The sequence below is a fragment of the Prinia subflava genome, chromosome 5 (genome assembly GCF_021018805.1).
Source record: "Prinia subflava isolate CZ2003 ecotype Zambia chromosome 5, Cam_Psub_1.2, whole genome shotgun sequence".
Taxonomy (NCBI): domain Eukaryota; kingdom Metazoa; phylum Chordata; class Aves; order Passeriformes; family Cisticolidae; genus Prinia; species Prinia subflava.
Genome location: NC_086251.1, coordinates 24,066,309 through 24,087,013, shown reverse-complemented (window position 1 = coordinate 24,087,013; position 20,705 = coordinate 24,066,309). Strand labels below are relative to the sequence as shown.

Here is a 20,705-nt window from a genome sequence, read left to right as displayed (position 1 = left end):
TTACGGCCATGGTCTCTGCAACAATGACTACATAACAGCAGCAGCCTGTTCAGTTCCAAGAGCTGATCTTCAGCGAGGCTGAAGGTTTTACTTCACCCAATCTTACATCAAAATACACAACTGTGCTTGGAACTATCTAAAGAAAATTGTCTGGAATGGGTAGGAAGGCAGCACAACAACAACATGTAACGCCTCTGAGTTCCACCATTCCGACGTGTAACCCATCCATAGGTTGATGGACTGCACTGTGTTACTGCCAAGTTCCCCAGACACAAATGATATCAGTGCAGATGAAAGAAAACCAAGAAGGCAACTATGCAGAAGGACTGTCTGGATTTTTCCACCAATTATGCAGTCTGAGGAGAGGTGTCCAAATAAGCATCAGGTGAACATTTGGATGACAGATGGAGAGAAGTCAAGGAGTTAGTCACCTCATCTGCAGTTAGGTTTAAGAGGTTATCCTGGTAGATGTTGCCATATGTCCCTCAGACAAGGCAGGCACTTACTAACACACAGTACTGAACTGCTGTATACTGAGTTTCTTCAGGCCCTGGGTGTGGCTCCGGAGGGATAGATTTCAGTGTGGAGCCCAACAGCCTTCTATGCGAATACAGAGTGGATGCACACATGAATATTAATCACAACACAATTTCAAGTTTGCTTGAAGACTAAAGCATTAAAAAGCTGTGTAATTTCAGGAAGTACCATAGGATTGAATGTGTCAGTACACATTGAGGCTTCTCATCCCAGTTTGAGTGCACGTTTAAAAGGTGAAGCATGTTTATACCTCTAACAAAAAGCACTAGAATTGTTTCAGAATTGGATGCCAGTGACTACTTACAGACAACATGCCCTCAAAAACTTTTCCTTTTGAACAAAGCTTTACTCCTTAAAATTATACTTGAAATTAGGTTTAAAGAACAATACAAGAGTGCCTGCTGCATGTTACAAGCCTGTGAAGAGTTAACTGATAAATCTGTATAGGATATTAATACAAATGATCCAGCATGATAACTGAATTGTTGACACACAATCTTTTATTGATATTACTGATGATCAGAAGGTTATTTGAATTCAGCACTGGAAGTACTGGAAAATGAGCTGTTTCCCAGCCCCTTGCCCCTCCACAGGCATGATAAAAAATGGAAGAGAGTCCTGAAATAGCTCTCATCAAGGAAAAAGGAACCTACATAGTTCTGTGGAACAGTCAGAATTCACAGAGTGGAAGCCAGTTCCAAAGAATCACTCAATAGTAGCACAACTTCATTTGAAAGATACCTCTGTGGATCATCCTGTCCAAAAGTCTGCTCAGAGCTGATCTAACCTCTGAATTTGAAAAGGTCCTTTCCAATTGCATTCTCAGTCTCTGAAATGATGGAGATTTCACAGCCCCTCTGGCACCTTGTTCCTGAGCTTGATCACTCTTGCCACTAATTTTATTTTTCTATCTAATCAGGATTTCGTCACTGCACCTTGTGTCCATTGCCCTCGTCCTTTCACTGCACACTTCTGAGAAGGGGCTGTCTCTGCTTTTTCTAGCACATCTGACATTTGAACTTCACAACCTGCTAGCCCTTCTCCACCTCAACAAAACAGAGAACAAACTCACTACAGTCATCAGAGAAGACAGCCAATAAGCAAATCTTAGTTCTAAATGCCAGTCACAACAAATTGGAACCTGACAAAGCATGAAGAAATATAGGAGAAACTGTTAGATATATTCACCTTCATGCTTCCTTTATGATGAAGAAGCCTTAGTGGGTTATAAATGCAGCTTTTCTGTACTCTGAACTCTTCACAGGTTTTTGTTTTCTTTTGTTTTTTAATTACAGAAGAGTATATATAGCTGTGAGTCAAGTTAAATTTTAAAATTCCAATCTTTTAAGGATTGCAGACCACAAAGGTTTTATGTAAAAAATGTCCTGCAACAGAACACTCTTTGGACTAATTCTTTCTTGGGAATTTCTTTAAGTAGAAAACTGTGCAAAGCACCCATGGTTTAACTCCCAATCATGTGACAGAAGGTCTTCTAAACAGCTTTTCTATGTAATCTCTTTATAATTTCTTAGCCTGGCTCCTTGGTCCTCCTACGCAACTCAAAATCTACCTGCGGAAATTTATGCCCCCTTCCTCCAACCCTCTTTGGTCTCTCACAATCACAAGTGAGGATGTCAACTCTGCAGGACAGATGCTGAAAAACTGACACCCTGAAAATACAAAGTCTCCCTTCTCATGCCAGGATTTAGTAATAATTCAAAATAGGATAGAAATAACTGAGCAGAATAGTGACCCTTGTCTGTGATAAAAACTTAGTATGTCTACCATAAGCACAACTGAATTTATTTTTAGTTTTTTGCTTTTTGCATTTAATGATCATATTTAACAATAAGGAAGCAAAAGAACACTGCTTGGATATTCTAGTATCTCTGGTTAATGTACATAACCTAAAGTTAAAAAAACCCAACCCAAAACAAACAAGACACAAAAAAAGCCATGCAAAAGGAAGATACTGATTTTTACGTGTAACGCATACACTAAATTCTAGACAACTACTTTCCAGTAAAAGTGCTAGACGTCTGTTCATTCTACTTTTATGAGGAAGTTGTAATATCCTTGTCTTCATAAATGGAATATAAACTGTTCTGTTCTAGTGCACAGAATGCATTACCTCATGCTAAAGGCATTTTCTGTTTCCATATTGAGAGGAACAGGGTATTTACCTCAGTGCCTGCCTAAAATCACAGATAAACCAAATATGTGATGAGATTGTAATAACATGACTGGAAGGAGGTCACCTACCTTTCTGCTTCATGATGACCTCAAAAATTCTTTTTACTCTAAATTAATCTGACCATTTGGAGGAAGAGACACAGCAGGTAAAAAAGCTTTTGCTGGTGGCAAAGATATGTACCCTAAACAGAGGCCAGTGAATCTATGAGTAAGCTGTTTCTCTATTAAAGACCAACATGAAAGAGACAAAAAGGGATAGACAAAACAGGTGACATCTGTCCTGAAAGGACTCCCAGGGCAACGGATGCCAGGCCACAGCACGGGCAGCCTCTTACCTGAGCTGGTGAGCACACTCAGGGGGCTGCTGGAGGAGGTGAGCGCAGCGGTGCCGCTGGGCGTGTTCTGAGCCGCGCTGGCCGCAGCTGCCAACGCTGCCAGGTTCTGTAACTGCATCGCATTCAGTCCTGCAACACAGGGAAGAATGCCCAGTTTCTCCTGTCAGAGCCACCGCCATCCAAGGGTAACACATCCAGCAAGCTCATCACAAGGGACAAACAGGAGGAGCTTAAAAGCAACAGCCTTAATACCAGTTTTCAACATTGCGATTCCTTGCCATAATTGAAAATCTTTTTCTTTGCCCAGATAGATGTGATTCAGGAAAAGGCCAGGTAGTCATTATGCCAGATGGAGACTCCTAAGTACAGAAATTTTAAAGTGGTGTTCTTTCCAATCAATGAAAGTGCAGGAGTTAAGTCAGGGTCTGAGAGCTCATGTGCAAGCAACAGAACTTGCCTAGACAGACACCAGGCCAGTAACTTCTCCCGCTCTCATGTCCCTCCACACTCTTTGTATGGGGACAGCAGTAACTGCAAAACTCTTTCACGAAGACCTCACACCACAGAGGCCATAAAGTCATGGCTTCAACCCACCGCCAACTGAGCATCAGCATGTTTTGTTTGGTCCCCCTGGCAGCCAAGAAGCAACAGTCAATTGTGAGACAATTGTTGAGTGGCCACTTGTGACCACAGGATCAGCCACTGTATGTTCAGGCTGGTCAAGCACACTGGCAAGGAAATCAGGAAACCTCAGGCATGTTATGCATAGGGAGCAAGGAATACTGCAGAGGGAGGAAGGGACCGTTGTTTTTATGAATTTTACTGGTCAATTATTCATCTGACTCACCTTCATTTTGAGCCACTGTTTTTGAATGAAACCATTTGGTCAGTACTGACTGCATTTTACCCTCTTTTGCTGCCAGAGACTCCATTAAAATGGATCTCCTCCAGAATTCTGTGTTTTAACTATCCTTTGGTAGACTAGCTCCATTCTTCCAATTCTGCCTCCCTTCACTTTTCCCTTATTTTCCATTTTTTGTCTCCACCTTTGATTATTTTAACAACTCCTACTCTCTTCATCTGACTTCAGATAATCCCTAACATTTATTCCCAACATATTTAAAACCAAAATTGAATTGATGACCCTTCCTTTAACAACATCACAACATCCTAAGCTTTTGGATACTTAGTAAGACCTTGAGAGCAAAGTACATCTCAAATAATTAAACCTCAGTTTTGTAATTTAAGCACGTAAACAGACAACATATGAATGTGACAATGCATTATAAACGAATTATTTTCTAACGCACTTCTAACACCTTTAGTACAGTTTGGTTTTTTAAACTCTTTTTCAATTGTTTTCTGTTTGTGGTAGGATATGTTTCCTTTGGCAAATTTAGTTCCCAAAAGAAGCGGATTCTGTCTTTATTTAGATTCTCAAGATTCCATTGTAACACAAAAGCATGAAGTTAAAAATCAAAAAGTTTTCTATTTTGCTTTTATTGTGCTACAGAGGGTTAAAAGTGCAAGTGTTGGAGCTGATGAAGAACAGGGCAGCTTGTTCCTTACTGAAGCAGTTTGTCATGTGCACACTGCACCTGTCCTCTTGTCATCACACTGTTTTCCCATCTGCTTTCAAACAGCGCCGAGATTAAATTTTGTCTGCAAAGTCTGATACAGTTTGGGATCTAATTACCTACTTAATTTTTCTTTCTATGAATTTCAAGAAAGGAGATCAGCTGAGATGTTAATAAGACCTTAAAACTACAACTTTTTTGGTAGAGAATCACAGATTTGGAATAACCATGCAACATACTATTTATATGTCTCATTTCTAAATTTTTAAGTGTTTTTTGGTTGGTTTTTTGTTTTGTTGTGGTGGTTTTTTGGTGGTTTTTTTTTTTAATAGTGAAGACAGAATTACCCTGGAAACTTCTCAATCTCAGCTAGTTACCCCCTTCTATTTGCCCCAGTCCTTACTGCTGTACTTTCTTCTTTATTACATCTTGTTTTTAAGCAGACACAAGAGGAGGGAAAAGGCAGGATCATGTGCATAACAAAATCCATTATAGATCACCCCCACACAGGATATTAGAGAGAAGGTTTTTTTAAAAAATTGCTTTTGCAAGAGTCTTAGATCTGAGAGCTCTGAAGTGGTCTAACATGAAAGAAGTCAATGTAGGAAGCTGAATTTAGAATCAACTTCCAGTATAAATCAAAATCCTTACAAATTACATTGTAACACTGCAAATACTTGTAATTGTTACTGATGGGTGCACCAGCCAACACAAGTCAGATCTACAAAGACACTTTTGAACGAACTTCTGCACCGAAAGGCACATGATATTGGCAACTACTGTAAAACTCCAGGAGGCAATTTGGAAAGTTAAAAATCTTCAGTATTAAAATCAAAAGTGTATATTTTTCTGCCAGCAGAAGAATTTAGAGAATGTGGTGAATGGAGTTGCTAACCTGTGTTTTATTATTCCCAACTGTGTGAAGACAAAAGGGACAACCGATATACAGTCCCAGGACTGCTCTACTCACTGAATATTCTGACTGGGAGTCCACAGCAAGGAATTTGGGTCATATCTATGAGGCTGATTTTCTCTAACAGTAAGAGCATAATTAACTGTAATTCAAATGAATGAATAAAAGAATCTGAATGAAGCTCTAGCTCACATTCCTAACAACAGTGTATTTCCAGCTTAAATGCTTTGTTCCTAAATGCACTGAAAATGGAAAAACTACGAATCCAGACTCACTGAAAACGTGCATTAGTGAGTGCTTATTTCAAAACAAAGTTCTTCACATACGCACCTGGTTTGGATGAAAACAAACATAGAGAGCATTCTTTGCACTACCCATAAGGGAAGATAATTTTAAATGCCAGAGGCTGGGGAGATACCACCACTTACCTTGGGGCAATAGTTAACTAAGATTAAGAAGGAACATCCACACTTGTAACAGAGAATTCCTGTCATTTCAAAGGAGTAGGCAAACTCAGGACTACTTATTCAAATGAGATTAAAATGCTTTTTGGCTACTTTGTCTACCCTTGTTCTCTTTTCATTGGCAGTGAATTTGTCTTCTGGTGGAAGAAAACTCACCTCCCATTGGGTGGAGGCTGCTCAGTGTGTTCAGGTTCCCAGATGAAGCAGCTGCTGTCTGCTGAAGGAGCTGCAAATAAAGCTAGACATTACACCAAAAAACAAAACAAGAGTGAGAGTGAGGGCTGGCTCTGCTTCTGGGAGAAACTGCATCACACCACAGCCAGAGCGCCGTCACAAATGAATTCCTGCAGCCCATGCACACCATCAGAGCAAAGCGTAAAGAGAATTCCTGAACACCACAGCCAGAGCACCACCACAGTGAAGCTCCACGTAGCCCATGCAGCACATTGCAGCCAAAGCAACAGCACACTGCTTTCCACACCAACATCAGCAATGCTGAGGGAAAATTACACCCAATACACCAAGACAAAACCAGCAGAATCAGCCGTGAGAGAGGATTCCTCTTCAAATCACCAAAGGCAGGATTGCCACCCCTAAGGATATGCTACCTCAAAACAGACTTTACAGCTGACACTGCCAGCATGGGACAAATGGCAATGCCACACCAAAACCAGAGCCACAAGGAGAGGGAACCTCCTCTACTTATGCACAGTAGACATAAGAGACATTTCAAGCTTCAGCTCAGAAGGTTTTTAGAGGTTTCCAATTCCTTTTTCCATTAAGTAGCTGTTATAAAAAAATCCAATCTACCAAAACTAAAAAAATAGCAAGAGAATTTCCCCATTTCAACTATACACCATACCAAGAACGAGATGAAATTTTCCTTCTCTGTTCCTCAGACTTTATATTGCATGAATACAGTTGTCAGAACTACTCTGGCAACCCTCATGAGTAACAGCAGATCAGTTTTTGAAAAGTTCATCCTTTAAGGACCTAGCAAAATCAACTGTAATGAAACTGCAGTCTACCCTCTGTTACATCATTTTTGCTAAAGAGAGTAGCTTCTCTCTATTTCCTGTAGGATTTGCTTTTATTCAGTTGGTTGTTGTTCGGGTTTATTTACTCTGCTTCCAAACTAATCATCTTTTCTCTTTGGACAGTAGCAAGTACTGTTCCAGATTTCACTGGAAGAGGATGACAGAAATAAAAGAAAATGATAAAGGAGTACAAGTCATCAGATAGACATGAAAAGGGCATTTACATGGTAAATGTTGAGGCAGTACTATATAGAGAAAAAGCATATTCTACAGAATGCAGGAGAAAAACTCAAGGTTTCAGTAATTAGGGCTACTGTGACTGGGGTTGAAATCTTCCTATAAAAGTATCCCAGCTAGATGAGAGTACATAATACAATTTCAGCCTTCTCATCCACAAAATGGGGATTAAGAACTCAGCTCCTATCTACCAGGAGCCTTCTCAAAATGAATATATTAAACACTGCAAAACACTCAGACACTTCAATCCCTGAAGAGATGAAAAGAACTCAAATCAGAAACTCACTGCTAAGTACTGGGGTCCAAGTGTGTTGAGACCAGCCAGGTTTCCCCATATTGAGGCAGCACTGATCTGTTGCATTTGTTGCTGAAGTTGCTGAGCAATTCGTTTCTGCTCTTTGTCCTTCTGCGTGTCTGCAAATTTTACAACAATGGGAGAAGAGCAACCCTGCAAACAGCAATTCAAACAATTACATACTTGCTATCCCCAGCAGTCACAAAAATACTGAATTAAGACCCAGTCACTGGAAGCATTCCCCTCCTCCTCTATGCATACATACAGACATGTATATATATATTTAAACAGCACATTTCATCAAAGGCTCAAAATCTTGTTTGCTTTTAATTCTATTTTGTATTTTGGTATTTTCTCTGCAGATGAAATTTCTATCTCAAACTCCAAAAAGCGAGCAAAACAAACAAAAAGGTCCAGGAGCAGTTTTTGTGAAGAAACACACAACTGCACTTGTCCTTCTCTCTGTTCTCTAGTCCCTCCCCATAGTGACTGCCTGACAAATTACATCTGCTCCTGACAGCCACTAGTAACTTGTTTTACCTCCATGGTTTGTGCTTGGTGCATTGTTTTGATTGCTGTTTGCGCCATGGCTCTTGTTGTAAAAGTCACAAATGCACAACCTGGGGAAAGAACAAAAAAGGAATCAAGTTGTTCACAACCTCCACAATTATTGGGATGAATACAGGAACGAAAATGCTTACTGGCCAGGGAGGGGGTGTAGGTGGGAATCACAGAGAAAGCTCAAATGATAGATGAAAAAGGCAGCATCCAGCATCCTCAAACTGCCAAAAAAGCTTCTTGCTTTGCTTACCTCGGCTCAGGCCATCCGGGCCCCGTAATATCCTGCATTCTTCAATCTGCCCAAAGGGGGAGAACATCACTCGAATATCATTTTCATTGCACTTCTTGGATATCATTCCAATAAACAACTTCCTATCTTCTACTGCTAAGGAATCAAAAGATAAAGAGTATTACCAGCAAATAGGTGCTTATAAGATCTTAGGTCTTCTCTATTAACTGCAGTTATTTCCCTTGTATTTAGGATATGGGATTATCAAAACCACATTCCCAGCAATGGACTGTGTCTTCAGCTTACAGATACACATGAGATACTTCAATGACCCTGACAGATGTCTGTTTTATGATTTTATGTTTATGATTTGCTGAGTATTTTTAGCGTGTGAAGTCTGAACAAAAGGAATGTAAAAAAAAAAGGAAAATAAGTATGTCAGATCTGACATACACTTCCCTGTATCTCTTCAGTTCTAGTTGAGAGAAGGCTTGAATGTGGTTTACTGGACTATTTTCATTGTCTTTTCTCTGCTTATTCTATCTTTAGACTACCAACATATACCTAACTGCATATAAATAAGCAAGTGAACTGCAGAAAGCTTCCTTTTAGCCTCATGTCAATCACCTAAATTTAGATATGCCCATTTGCTCATGCTCCTCTCTCTACAGTGGAAGCAACAGCAGTTGCTAAAACAGAACACTTTTACTTCTGTTAGTGATACATCCACTCTGATCTACACCAAAAGCACAAAAATGACACCTCAGATCAAACCACAAACTGCGTGGTATCATTTCCTGGCTCTAAATACTGATGCTATTAGATATATTAGAGTTGAAGAATATCTTTCAGTGTTTTAAAATAAATGGTTCAGAAAGACATTTCTCTTAACTTTTCAGTTAGTTGTTACTAATGTCAGCTAAAGGTCACTTGAGTGAGTGGGGTAAATTTGAATTCAGAGCAGAATTTTATACTCTCCATTTACTTATTTAAGGATGCTAATCACCTCTGAAACACTTCCTTTTAAAGGATGAAGTGAATTATTCAGAATATCACTTGAAAATATAAAATAGTTTAGATATACAACATTCATCACAATATAAAATATAGAATGATGAAGGCTCTACCACATTTTGAAGATTCAATAAAGTCTTCTCCTATTTAGTGCTATAGTGAGGGGAAATCAACTTTTATGTTGAGTCTTCTAAGACTCCAAACTATTCCAGCACACATGACTTTAACTGGTCATTAAATCTTCATGTTGTACCAAATTAATTTTTTGGTCTTAGAGCAGAAAGCTGCTTTCAAATCCTTTTAGCAGTCTATTTTAGTTCAAGAGATCCAGAATCTCTTGTCTCGGTGGCAAGTTCAAGTATTTTCATAACTAATGCTTTCTTATTTATTGTTGTCACCTTCACTTTTTATTAACACTCAGAGTTAAACAATAGCCTCAGAATTACCATCCTAAAATTCCACTGAATACTTTTGTCATTTTCCATTATTTTCCCAGGATATTTGTATGTGTGTTTGTATGTAATGCAAGGTCAGTTTTAGTTTAGAGAACCTATTCTGCTCTCCTTCCAAAAATACTTCAAAAGAATGACTCCTTTCTAGATATATTTACACAGGAACATGTCCTGTATACCCACGGAGGAATCTGCAGATGGAATACTCCTACTGTATGCTACCCATGCATTCCATCTTCTGTTTCAAATTATATTAAGAGGTAAGCTTTCTCAAACCAGGACTATCTTCTCTAAGATGCAACACAAACTACTGGAAATGAACAAAATAAAATTTGGCCAAGCCTAGAAAGACTGAAACTACAGGATGCCAAATGCTTTCTTGGCTTAGGTTGCAGCAATACAGATACATACATATTTGAACATGCATATATGTATGCACATAAACTCACAAGGAAATGCATGGATAAATGATCATTTATCCAGTGGTCGACGCTAAATTCTTATTTCAACTGAAATTGCTGAAGTGCAGAAATACTCAGTTTTTCTTCTCCACTGAACTGCTGTTAAACTCTCAAAATCTCTTGCATGCTACAAGTATTTTTGACTTCCACCCTAGCTGCAACAGGCCTTGCTTCACATTGGACAAACACCTGAAAAAGCATTTCTAGATTTCATAAAATCATAGAATAGTTTGGTTTGGAAAGGACTTAAAGATCACCTCATTTCTTTGACCAGACCAGGCTGCTTAGAGCCCCATCCAGACAGGTCTTGAACACTTCCAAGGATGGGGCACCCACAGTTCCTCTGGGTAATGTGTTCCAGTGTCTCACCATCCTGACAGTAAAGAATTTCTTCATAAAATCTAATCTAAGTCTCTTTCAGTTTAATACTGCTATCCCTTGTGTTATCACTATACTCCTAGATAAACAATCCCTCCACATCCTCTTGTAAGCCCCCTTCAGGTACTGGAAGGCTGCTAGAAAGTCTCCCTGGAGTCTTTCTTCTCCAGGTGGAAGACCCCAACTCTCTCAGCCTGTCGTTATAGGGGAGGTGTCCATCCCCCTGAATGTGCTTGAGCAGGTCCACGTCTTATGGTGAGGGCCCCAGAGCTGTGATGGGGTCTCATGACAGCAGAGAGGGAGAATCACCCCCTGAACCTGTTATTCCCTCCTTTAGATGTAGCCCAGGATATGACTGGCTTTCTGGGCTGCAAGTGCACACTGCCTGTTTATATTCATTTTTTCTCTCAGGGCTGCTCTCAATCCACTCATCACTCAGCCTGTACCCCTGTTTGCAGGACCCTGGCCTTGCTGAACGTGGTGAGGTTGGTACAGGCTGACCTCTCCAGCCCATGAAAGCTCCTCTGGGTGGCTTCCTTTCCCTCTAGGGTATCAACCACAGCATCCAGCTTGACATCACCCATAAGCTTGCTGAGGATGCACTCAATCCCACTGTCCATGTCCCCAACAAAGATTTAAACCACCTTAGTACAAAGAAGAACTCACTGGATGTTTCCCTAACTGACAACACGGTTCTACCACAAGCAGCAGCAGGGAGATACTCTGAGTCATGGAATTTGAGAGACATCACTCACACTACCTATTATTGAAAACACATCTTTCTGTTTTCACTTTTTTCTTTTAAAAAAACAGGCCTCCAATTGAAGGCTTCATCAAAAGCTGTTAGGCAAAAGGGAAATCCTCAAGCTTCCTGACTAGCACAAATAATGACACCAAACGGAGACTTTAGTAAAGCTTACCATTACTCTTTTCGCTGTCAGCTGGTTTCATCTGGATAGGATGGTGCATCTATAATGTAAAAAGATTATTTAATCCCAGATACATTTACTTCATTCTATATTAAATACATCCCATAAGAATTGTGAAAGAAAGAAATTACAGCCTAAATTGCCTCTAGAGAGAGCTGTGTATGTAACACTAAAAAAAATCCAAGAAAGGTTTTCCTAGTTATATACCATCATTCCTCCTCACAGTATTATAAGAGCCATGCCCATCCACTTCACTGCCATATAATTCTTTTAAGTACTCCAAAATTCCCATAAGATCTATTATTGTATAGATCTCATAACACTGATCTTTTGAATAGTTTTTTACAGTATTATTTTAGGGCAACATAATGTGTTTGTACTTCAGTGGTGCTGGAGCTTAGAGAAACAAGACAGAATTGTATAGAAAGCAGGGCTCTGCTCTTACCCCTGGGAGGATTTTCATGTTGTGAAGAGCATTCTGTGCTTCTAGTGCAGCTTTACGGGTATAAAATGTAACAAAACAGCACCCTGCAATTGAAACAAAATATTAGCCACTCCATCTTGGAAAGAACACTCCATCTTGGAGTGCTGTACACAAATTGCAAGCCCCACTTCCATCCTTCCAACGCAAAATGTATGATAAGTAGAAGAGGCTAGGCACTGAAACAGGTAGGTGCTACTCTTTGTGACAGTTTAGAAAAGATTTCCAAGTGTAATAAAATAGAGTATGTTCATAACTGACCCAACATCACTGCATCATTAAAACAAACAGATACATCTGCTGGCTGACTCATTTTCAAACTCAATTATTTCCAAGTACAAAAACCCTACCTAGCTGCACAGGAAATACTGCATATAACTGAACTGCAAATCCAGGCACAAAATCTAGTAAGGATTTAATGTTTACAAGCATTTGATGAACATGAACGACTAAAACCTCAATTTCTTATTTATCTGAAACTGTGTCCCATCCAGCAACATTTTGATCATATCACAGCATCACAGTGATGCTCTGGAGCAACACAGTATTACTGGATGTTCTGGTTTGCAATTATAATCCTAACTCCTCAAGCATCTTCATCACTGCTGAGCTCTAGAAGAAATTATGACTTTTCTGAGCTCAGATAATGACTGGATCAAAGTTCAAGTATAACTAGACAAACATACTTAAAGACTCTGTAAAGTCTGGGTTTGCATGCAGACCTGGTCACACAGAGCTCCTACAGGGCTGTTTGAATAACCACACAGTGAAGACTGCAACTATGTGAAAGTGGCTGAAACCCCAAGTCTTGCAAGAGAAGTTCCCTAGTTCTCACCTTTGCTTTGAGGAGGGTTTTGGCTCCTGTCCCGCAAGACATTGATTTCATAGACAGCACCATACTGTTCAAAAAGTTCTCTCAGATCCTTCTCACACCAGCTCCGTGGGACTTGGCCCACAAACATTTTGATAGCATCTAGATCAGGTTGGTCTGGGTGATCCAGTGTGCCATTCATTTTCTTTGAGCTACAAGAAACAAGAAGGAATTTCTGGATTATATCTTCCTTCAGATCTAGACAAAAGCATGCTTACAACAAAATTAAAGAAAAAATAATTATCTACATACATATAAATGTGTATGACAAAAATATAAAGAGAAACTCTTGCACATTCCCTCTATGCATACCAGAGTGCAGTCACATCATTGCCAAGCTGTATACTTGGAAACCAAACACACTCTACACAGCTGTTTGAAACTCTGTTCCCATAATGTAGTCAACATCTGGGATACAGGATATGTATCTGCTGAGATAACTGAGAAATATCACTAGTTTACTAGTGCAACCACTAGTAAAATTTTAGAAGAAACCAGAACCGTAAGGAACCTAAGCTCAGTCTACCTACAAATTCCAAAAGTAATCACTGAAAACCAGAGATTGTTATTACAAGGTTTTTAAATGAGACTAATTGTAACTGTTTCCCAAGGTGCCATCTTAAACAAGAGCCATTTTAAAACAGAGCAACAGAATCAACTGATCCAATGGTAAGTTTCTTTAAAGGTTTACAAGGCAATACCTCTTTGCGAAACCAGGCAGCTTTCAAGAATTGGCAAAAACACAGGCTTAGATTTTACATGAAAAGGCTGGGATTGGACAATTCAGTTAGTCACAGACTGAGCCAGGTTCAATAATGTCACGATCCTAACGCACACAAAAAAGTCACTTCTTAGGCTACAACACGGAAGTTTTGAGTACAGGAATCCTCAGTAGGTGTCAAGGCATTCTGTCAATGAATGAGTAGTTTATACCCTATTAATAAAGTTGTGTTATGCTCCACCCAGCCAGTTGACAAGTCCTACACTGCTCCCTGTATTGACTCCTCATTATCTGTTAGGTGCAGTGTGATTTCTGTTATCAGCACTTCCAGCCTGGTACACCAGAGCACAAGACTGCAGAAGTCTGACTGTAATGACATCCTATTGTAGCTATAGTGATTAGTCGGTTAAAATAGCTGACCAATCCCTACATAATCTAGAAAGGACATGGGGGTGGAACAGCAACTATACAATGATTCCCCCCACACCCAAACTCTTTGTTGAAGAATACAGGTGATCTTCTTCCAGAGTAGCCAGTTCTCCTAATCTCTGCTTTGTTCTTTTGAAGATAATTTGAATGGTTTATTTATTGCACGTGATAGTAAACAGTAGTAACAGTATTCCTCTCACTGCCCATCTGAAATTGTATTCCCCCCTGAAAAGATTAAAAAAAAAAAAAATCCAAGCCCTGTATGGTTTAGTACTTTTTCCCATCAAAACACTGCTGTTCAGAGCCTAAGGAAAAACTGATGTTAGGGAAAGCTCATAATTTTATAGCTGTATGAACAGACCTCAAAAACAACGAAGCTTCTTCCTCAAAGGAAAGGGAATAATCATAAATCCTTTCATTCCTCTCCACCTTTCCACTCAGAAAGAGTCAGCACCTCTCCAAATACTCAAGGAAAACAACAATCTTCTTGCAAAGATGTAAAATAGTTCTTTTTGTTTCAGTTAAAAACAGTTGGGAATTTCTTACCCTCTCCGACAATAATTTTCAGCTCTGCCTTCCATGGGTAGCTTCAAGAGCACAACATGGCTCCTGTTAATTGGGCAACTCTTAATATGACTTCAACAGTATTCAAGGAATATTTTACTCCCAATTAAGAGGTTCAGTCTGGAGTCACTAACAGGGAAGAACAGAAACCGTTCTACCCACAAGTGATTTCAATAATCCATTTTATAATATCAGCACCTGTAGTGTACTACAAACAATATCAAACAGCTTTATTCCTCCTTAGTCCTTATCACCACAATTATCAGACCATTTCCCCCATCTAGAAACCAACATCAATCTTCCATGACCATTAGGATTTCTTCAAGAAAACAAACTGCTTCCTGTCCCCCTCTGTCCCAACAGACAGCAGGGGTTTTAGACAGCAATTCCAAATACCATTTTAGTTACAACTTAGACATGGAGAGAAAGTACTTACACAGGGCTTGCATTTAAGGAGCAATGGTCCACCATCATCTCTGGGAGGAAATCCAACTTGAACGCAGCCATCACCTCAGTCTATGACAAACTACTAACACTAAATAATGTACTGCCTAACCCCCAAACAACACCACTTCCAAAAGTCCTGCAGGTCTTAACACTCAGCCACACAAAAAACACTCAAACCACAGAAACAGAAGCTCAGGGAGACCAGCAATAGACACCACAGAAACAGGCTGGACTGGGAAAGGGACATGGAATCCCAGATTAAAAAGGGGATGTGACCATGTGAAGGGAGGCTCAGCTTAATACACAATGAAAATGCTGATGCACTGGGCTTGTTTTGTGCAATTTTCCCTGGCGAAGCAGTACTGAGTGCACTGTCAGATAAACAGTGTGTCAGATCCATGAAGATAGCAATGGGTAACAGAGCAGAAAGAATACAAACTCCAGTCTTTCCACCCCCAACTAACTCCTTGTCTCCCAAAATGGCAGACCAAGGCCTTGAAGTTCAGACACTTTCCAAATCAGCAATACTAAGTTGTGAAGTCAAGAGGTTCCTTCACCATAACCATTTTTAATAGCTCATTTCACTCTCTTCACCTTGTCCTCTACTATTGACACTCTCACCGTCTATGGCAAAAAATGCCATACTACATTTTTTCTCAAAACCTGCCAAAAAAATGAAAGCTAGGAAGATCTGATTATTCAAAAATTCCTTAGCAACTACCGAACATCAAAAGCGATTCCTTTTATAGAAGCAAACCATAATTTGTTTGAGAAACAATACTTTTTCTAAAAATTCAGATATGCAGAGTCTATAAATGACCAAGTAAGGGAAAAAACCCGGTGATTTATTGAAAACCATTTTATAATCTTTGAGAACACTGATCAGAACACCTCAGCTGCTTCATCATTAAAACAGACAAAGCATGTTGATCAAGGAACTGTGAGATGCATTATATATGCAGTACAGGCTTCTTGTTAAATCTCCAATACCCAAACTAATGGGGAGATAACCTGCATAAAACTGGATACACTGTGAAATGCAGAAAGATTTGATTGTGGGAAGTGAGTGCTGCAGAGGTAGCTGGGTCTGTTGGAGCACTCCAGAGGAATGGCTAGTTGGAGTCTAATGTGAGACCAAAAACCCTTAAATATGGTCGATATAACCACAAAATAACCTCTCAGGGCATCAAGGACTGCATGCTGGAGCAGCTGTGATCACATCTTTCTCCTCTGTCAATGACTGCAATATGTATTTACAGTTATTTTGACTGGTCAGTACACACAGCTTTATTTAAGCTTGCAGTTACAGCATGTCAATTGTTTTTTTCATAAATAACATTTCCAACCTCTGAAAAAAAAATTGAAAAGAGAACATTTCTTATCTTTTGCCAGCAGTGAGGTTAATTAAAAGGAGCTAGGCCTTGTAATACAAAAAGATGCATACACTGCAAAATAAGAGAGGACATGAGTTTCTCACACATCAGATATTCAACAGTAACTACTTCATGCATGCGCTTACTATGTGATAAATGCAAGACAGCTTTCTCTTTAAAGAAAGAGGTGTAAGCTATCTGCTAAGCACCACTGTTAAGAACATGCAAATAGGCATTAGGGAGCACAGGTCAATTTTTCAGCTTTCAGTAAATTAAATTGTTCTATCTACCTTTAGACATATTACAGGCTTCCAACTTGAAAAATGCCATGTTGAGTAAAGCCCGTTATCTTTATCATATTCAAATGTTAAACTGATCCTAGAGCCCATTTCATGCATTTGTCTAAAATGAGACTGCAGAGAAAAGCTTTTCAGATTTATATGATTAGAACAATAGACCACAGGGTGTGATTCCTAGATGACATGAATCTATAGACCAAACCAGTACATTCTGGCCCTATCCAGGAAGACCAGAACTCATTCCTTCTGATATTTCACTCATTTTTAGCTTTTTCCAGCAGCCCCAGCTGCCCTGCTCACTGTAGGTTTGAAGAAAGACAATGCTGGCGACATAGTCTAGAAAATGAGTTTTAACAATGTTACTGAGATTGATTAGTTTATGAAGAAAATCACTACACCGTTATGATTTGATCCTATGCTCACCCTTTCCCCCATCTCTCTGCTCCTCAAAATCAAAGCCCTATCTTCTTGTTCCATTATGACAAAACTGCAAGCTTATAGGCACAATTTGTCGGAAAGGAAGAATCAATACTAGAATGGTGAATAAATACCTGAAGATATGTTAGCCAAGGCTCAGTGCCTCTGGGTGCCATACTTCTGAAGTAATGTTGGCCACTTCAGTGACAAAACAGTGTACAAATGCTGGTGAAATTAGAAGATTTACAGACTTTACTTCTGAAAATATGAGAAAGAGTGGAAAAAGATGGTATTTCACTACTGCACAGAAATAAGACTTAAATGAGGAAAAAGTGTTTCTTTAAAATTAGAAAAAAAACAGAAGTCATCTTAACCATTTCTCACAAAGAAAGGAAAATAGGGGAGCTAAACACACTTATTTTTTGCTCAGATGTCAAATTCCTGCTGGCTTCCAGATCCATTCTTTGACTGTTTCTATTCAAAGGATAACAGAAACAATGTCTGAAATTCCAAGCCCCATGGACTGTAGCTACACGTTTAAATGTGGTGCTCATCTGACAATATGAACATTAAAAAACGTCTACATAGTACACATTAGATCTCAATTTTTAGACATCTGAAGTTCTAGATGATGCTGCAGAATGTGTCACTATATCTGCTCCTCAGAGACTGCAGAGGACAAATGCTGAAAGTTTTTGGCATTTAAGTTTACAGAATTACATCACGTCCTAGGGCAAAAAAATCCCCCAAATTCACCACAAACCCAAAAATCCTGTATCATATTTTCTTTCCTAAGAAAGCCTAGTTCTAGTGACCAATTAATTCTGAAAGTTGAAGATAATATCTTTTATTTTATACATTCTGTACTCAGCATACACAAATCTGAAGCTGAAGGACTACTAGCACAGTGAGAGCAAGCTATGGGAAAGGATGTAGGCTATGGGGAAATCAGACACTGTGAAGTTCTGAAGGAGACAGGCCCTAGAATAAACTTCCCCTGGTATTATCTGTGCATATCCAGATTCTTACAGTGGTGCTGAATTGCAGTTTTGTTTTTAAACTGATAACCCCTAGATTACATGCATCAAAGTACAGTAGCTGCTTGTCAATATTTTGTTGTTTCATTGTTGATCGTGTAAGCATGTGGTCAGAATGTTTTCTGCCTGTGCTGAAATCCAAACTGTCTTCCCATGCCTCACTGGGTACAAAAAGCCCCTTACCTAGTTGCCAAAACTGCAGTTTCTTCCTCTGCCAATCTCTTTGACTGTTATGCACTATGAGTACACAAATCTGACACATTGAGAATATTGAATTTACCATCAAAATACATCAAGTTTTTTGGACTGCCTACAATTCCAATTAAATTAACTGAAGAACATTTTATTTATATGAACTTTTGTAGAAGTTCCCAGGTGGAGAAAAGGGATAGGAGGGGAAGACAACTGCCTTTACCTCGGAAATACTGAAGTTTCGTAGTGCCCCCTCTTAAGCATTTATCCGAGCGCAGATAAATGAGATCTAAACGCAGACGAATTTTTACAAATTAGGTTAGTAAATTTAATTCTAAAAACAGATCCTACTATAAGCTTTTTCCCCCCTCTCCTTTCTCAAACTATTTCTGTGGAAAAATTTTTGAGCTCAATATATTCTTGATCTACTTCTCTGGCTTGTGAATGAAGTCCTGCAGCTTCTACTTCAATTAATTCTGTGAAAGCTCAAAAGGAATAAATTATGAACTTTCGTCTGACTGAAGAATCCCCAGGACTTCCAGCTCTCTGCCAGCAGATGAAACAGCAAGTCACCCAAGCCTTCTGGCTTACAGGATGAGGCTTCTCTGCCTAAGTACTCTTAGAAAGAGAAAAATGAAACAGCAGCTAAACATAGCATTTTTTGATAGTAAAGACAAATTATGGCAGTAAATTACATAAAATTTATTTTGAAAAGTTAGGAATTTTTTTTCTTGAAAAAGGAGATGAAAGTTTGCACTGAAGTGTACAAATTTATTATTCTAATTAATTCTAAACAGTGAAGCTTATAAAAAGATAGACAAACGCATACAGGTACTTGTATGGGCCTCCTCAAATACATATGCTTATCTGTTCTTCCTGCTATGCAACATTCACTTCACACAGAATCTCCTTCCCCACTATTCACAAAGCAGCTGGAGTTTCCTATGTTTACAGGAGTAAAACAGGAATCTAGCAAAGCAAATTGAAACTCTTAAGAGGGAACAATTCTTACTAAATTCATAGACATATTTAATACCAATTCATAGACAAATATTTAATTCATTTACAATTTTTCCCACTTTTATTTACTGTACATATATAAAAATCCCAACTTTTTTTTTAACAGATAACCCATGGGTTATCTGCCTCACAGTACTGCATATATGAATTACACCTTCTAGTTAACATTAGGAAGGAACAACTAAGTAACCTCATCTTTAAACACAGAGTAATCAATAAAGACTTCAGACCCATTTGTCTAATGCACATAGTACTAGGCATTATCAGAAAGAAATCAAAAGCCAGAATATGTCCAGTCTGGCAGTTCTCATGTCCCTAGTCACAACTTTTTACCTTTCTAAATCAATAAATGCAGTACAAATTCTTCATATGAAAACAGATAAGGAGGACAATGTTTGAATTAAACACACAAAAGTTACTGCTTCTCTGTAGCCACTGATACTACGAGGTGGCAAAGCAGTATATAAAGTTTTATACCTCTGTAAGCCTGTTGGATAAAGAGGTTCTGAGCTAAGGTGGTCAGGAAAGACCTATTGCTTGAAAATGGTATTTCAAGAGAGAAATCAAGGTATTGAAAGCTGTGGTTAGAAGAGAAGGCTTTGTTCCCAGCTTTGTACCAACTCAATGCAAAAATCCAAGCAACTTCCCTTAGCTATTCAATTTCCAGACTGACAAACCAGGAGGCAAGTGAAGCTTTCCTGGAGGACTGAGAACTGAGAATACTGTTTGCTATACAATAAACCCCCAACTAGAGAGGTTCCCCTTAACATAAATATGTCAATACATACCAAAAGCAGAATTTTTTTAAAAAAGCTCTTCCTATGGATATGTTGTACCTTCTTAGACTAAATCCCGTATATCTCAAGATTTTCAATGACTTTTCCCTGTTTATTTATGCGTAGACCACAGCCAACAGACAGACCAGCTCACAGTTAGTTGCACATTGATGGGAAAAGAGCAAGAGCTGAATGTTCTATTTTCACTTCCCCTTCACTTAATGCTAAATTATTAAGAACTTAATGCCTTGACATATTTATTGGTCTGGCAAATTAATTCGAACATGAACAGCGGATTCAAGTGTTTCAAGAAGGAACTGTACAATTACACAATCATAGATGTGCTTGGGTTGGAATGGACCTTAAAGCTCAGTTATTTCCAACACCCCTTACCATGGAACACCTTTCACTAGAACAGGTTGCTCAGAGCCTGATCCAACCTGGCTTTGAACATCTCCAAGGATGG

General features: G+C 39.0%; 1 protein-coding gene across 18 annotated transcripts in view; it reads right to left on the bottom strand.

Annotated features, from left to right (window-relative positions):
* The window catches only part of CELF1 (CUGBP Elav-like family member 1), a 61,751-nt gene that overhangs the window by 14,401 nt on the left and 26,645 nt on the right, over positions 1 to 20,705 (bottom strand). For 9 of the 18 annotated variants that reach the window (XM_063398407.1, XM_063398409.1, XM_063398394.1 and 6 more), the window contains 8 exons: positions 12,929 to 13,116; positions 12,058 to 12,140; positions 11,604 to 11,652; positions 8,400 to 8,534; positions 8,129 to 8,208; positions 7,580 to 7,741; positions 6,176 to 6,257; positions 3,066 to 3,194 (listed from right to left, as the gene is read on the bottom strand). In XM_063398407.1, coding sequence (XP_063254477.1) covers positions 3,066 to 3,194; positions 6,176 to 6,257; positions 7,580 to 7,741; positions 8,129 to 8,208; positions 8,400 to 8,534; positions 11,604 to 11,652; positions 12,058 to 12,140; positions 12,929 to 13,106 — 898 coding nt within the window. In that variant the 5' untranslated portion in view covers positions 13,107 to 13,116. The remainder of the gene's footprint in view (positions 1 to 3,065; positions 3,195 to 6,175; positions 6,258 to 7,579; positions 7,742 to 8,128; positions 8,209 to 8,399; positions 8,535 to 11,603; positions 11,653 to 12,057; positions 12,141 to 12,928; positions 13,117 to 20,705) is intronic. The other 9 variants (XM_063398408.1, XM_063398410.1, XM_063398403.1 and 6 more) reach the window with 3 other exon arrangements.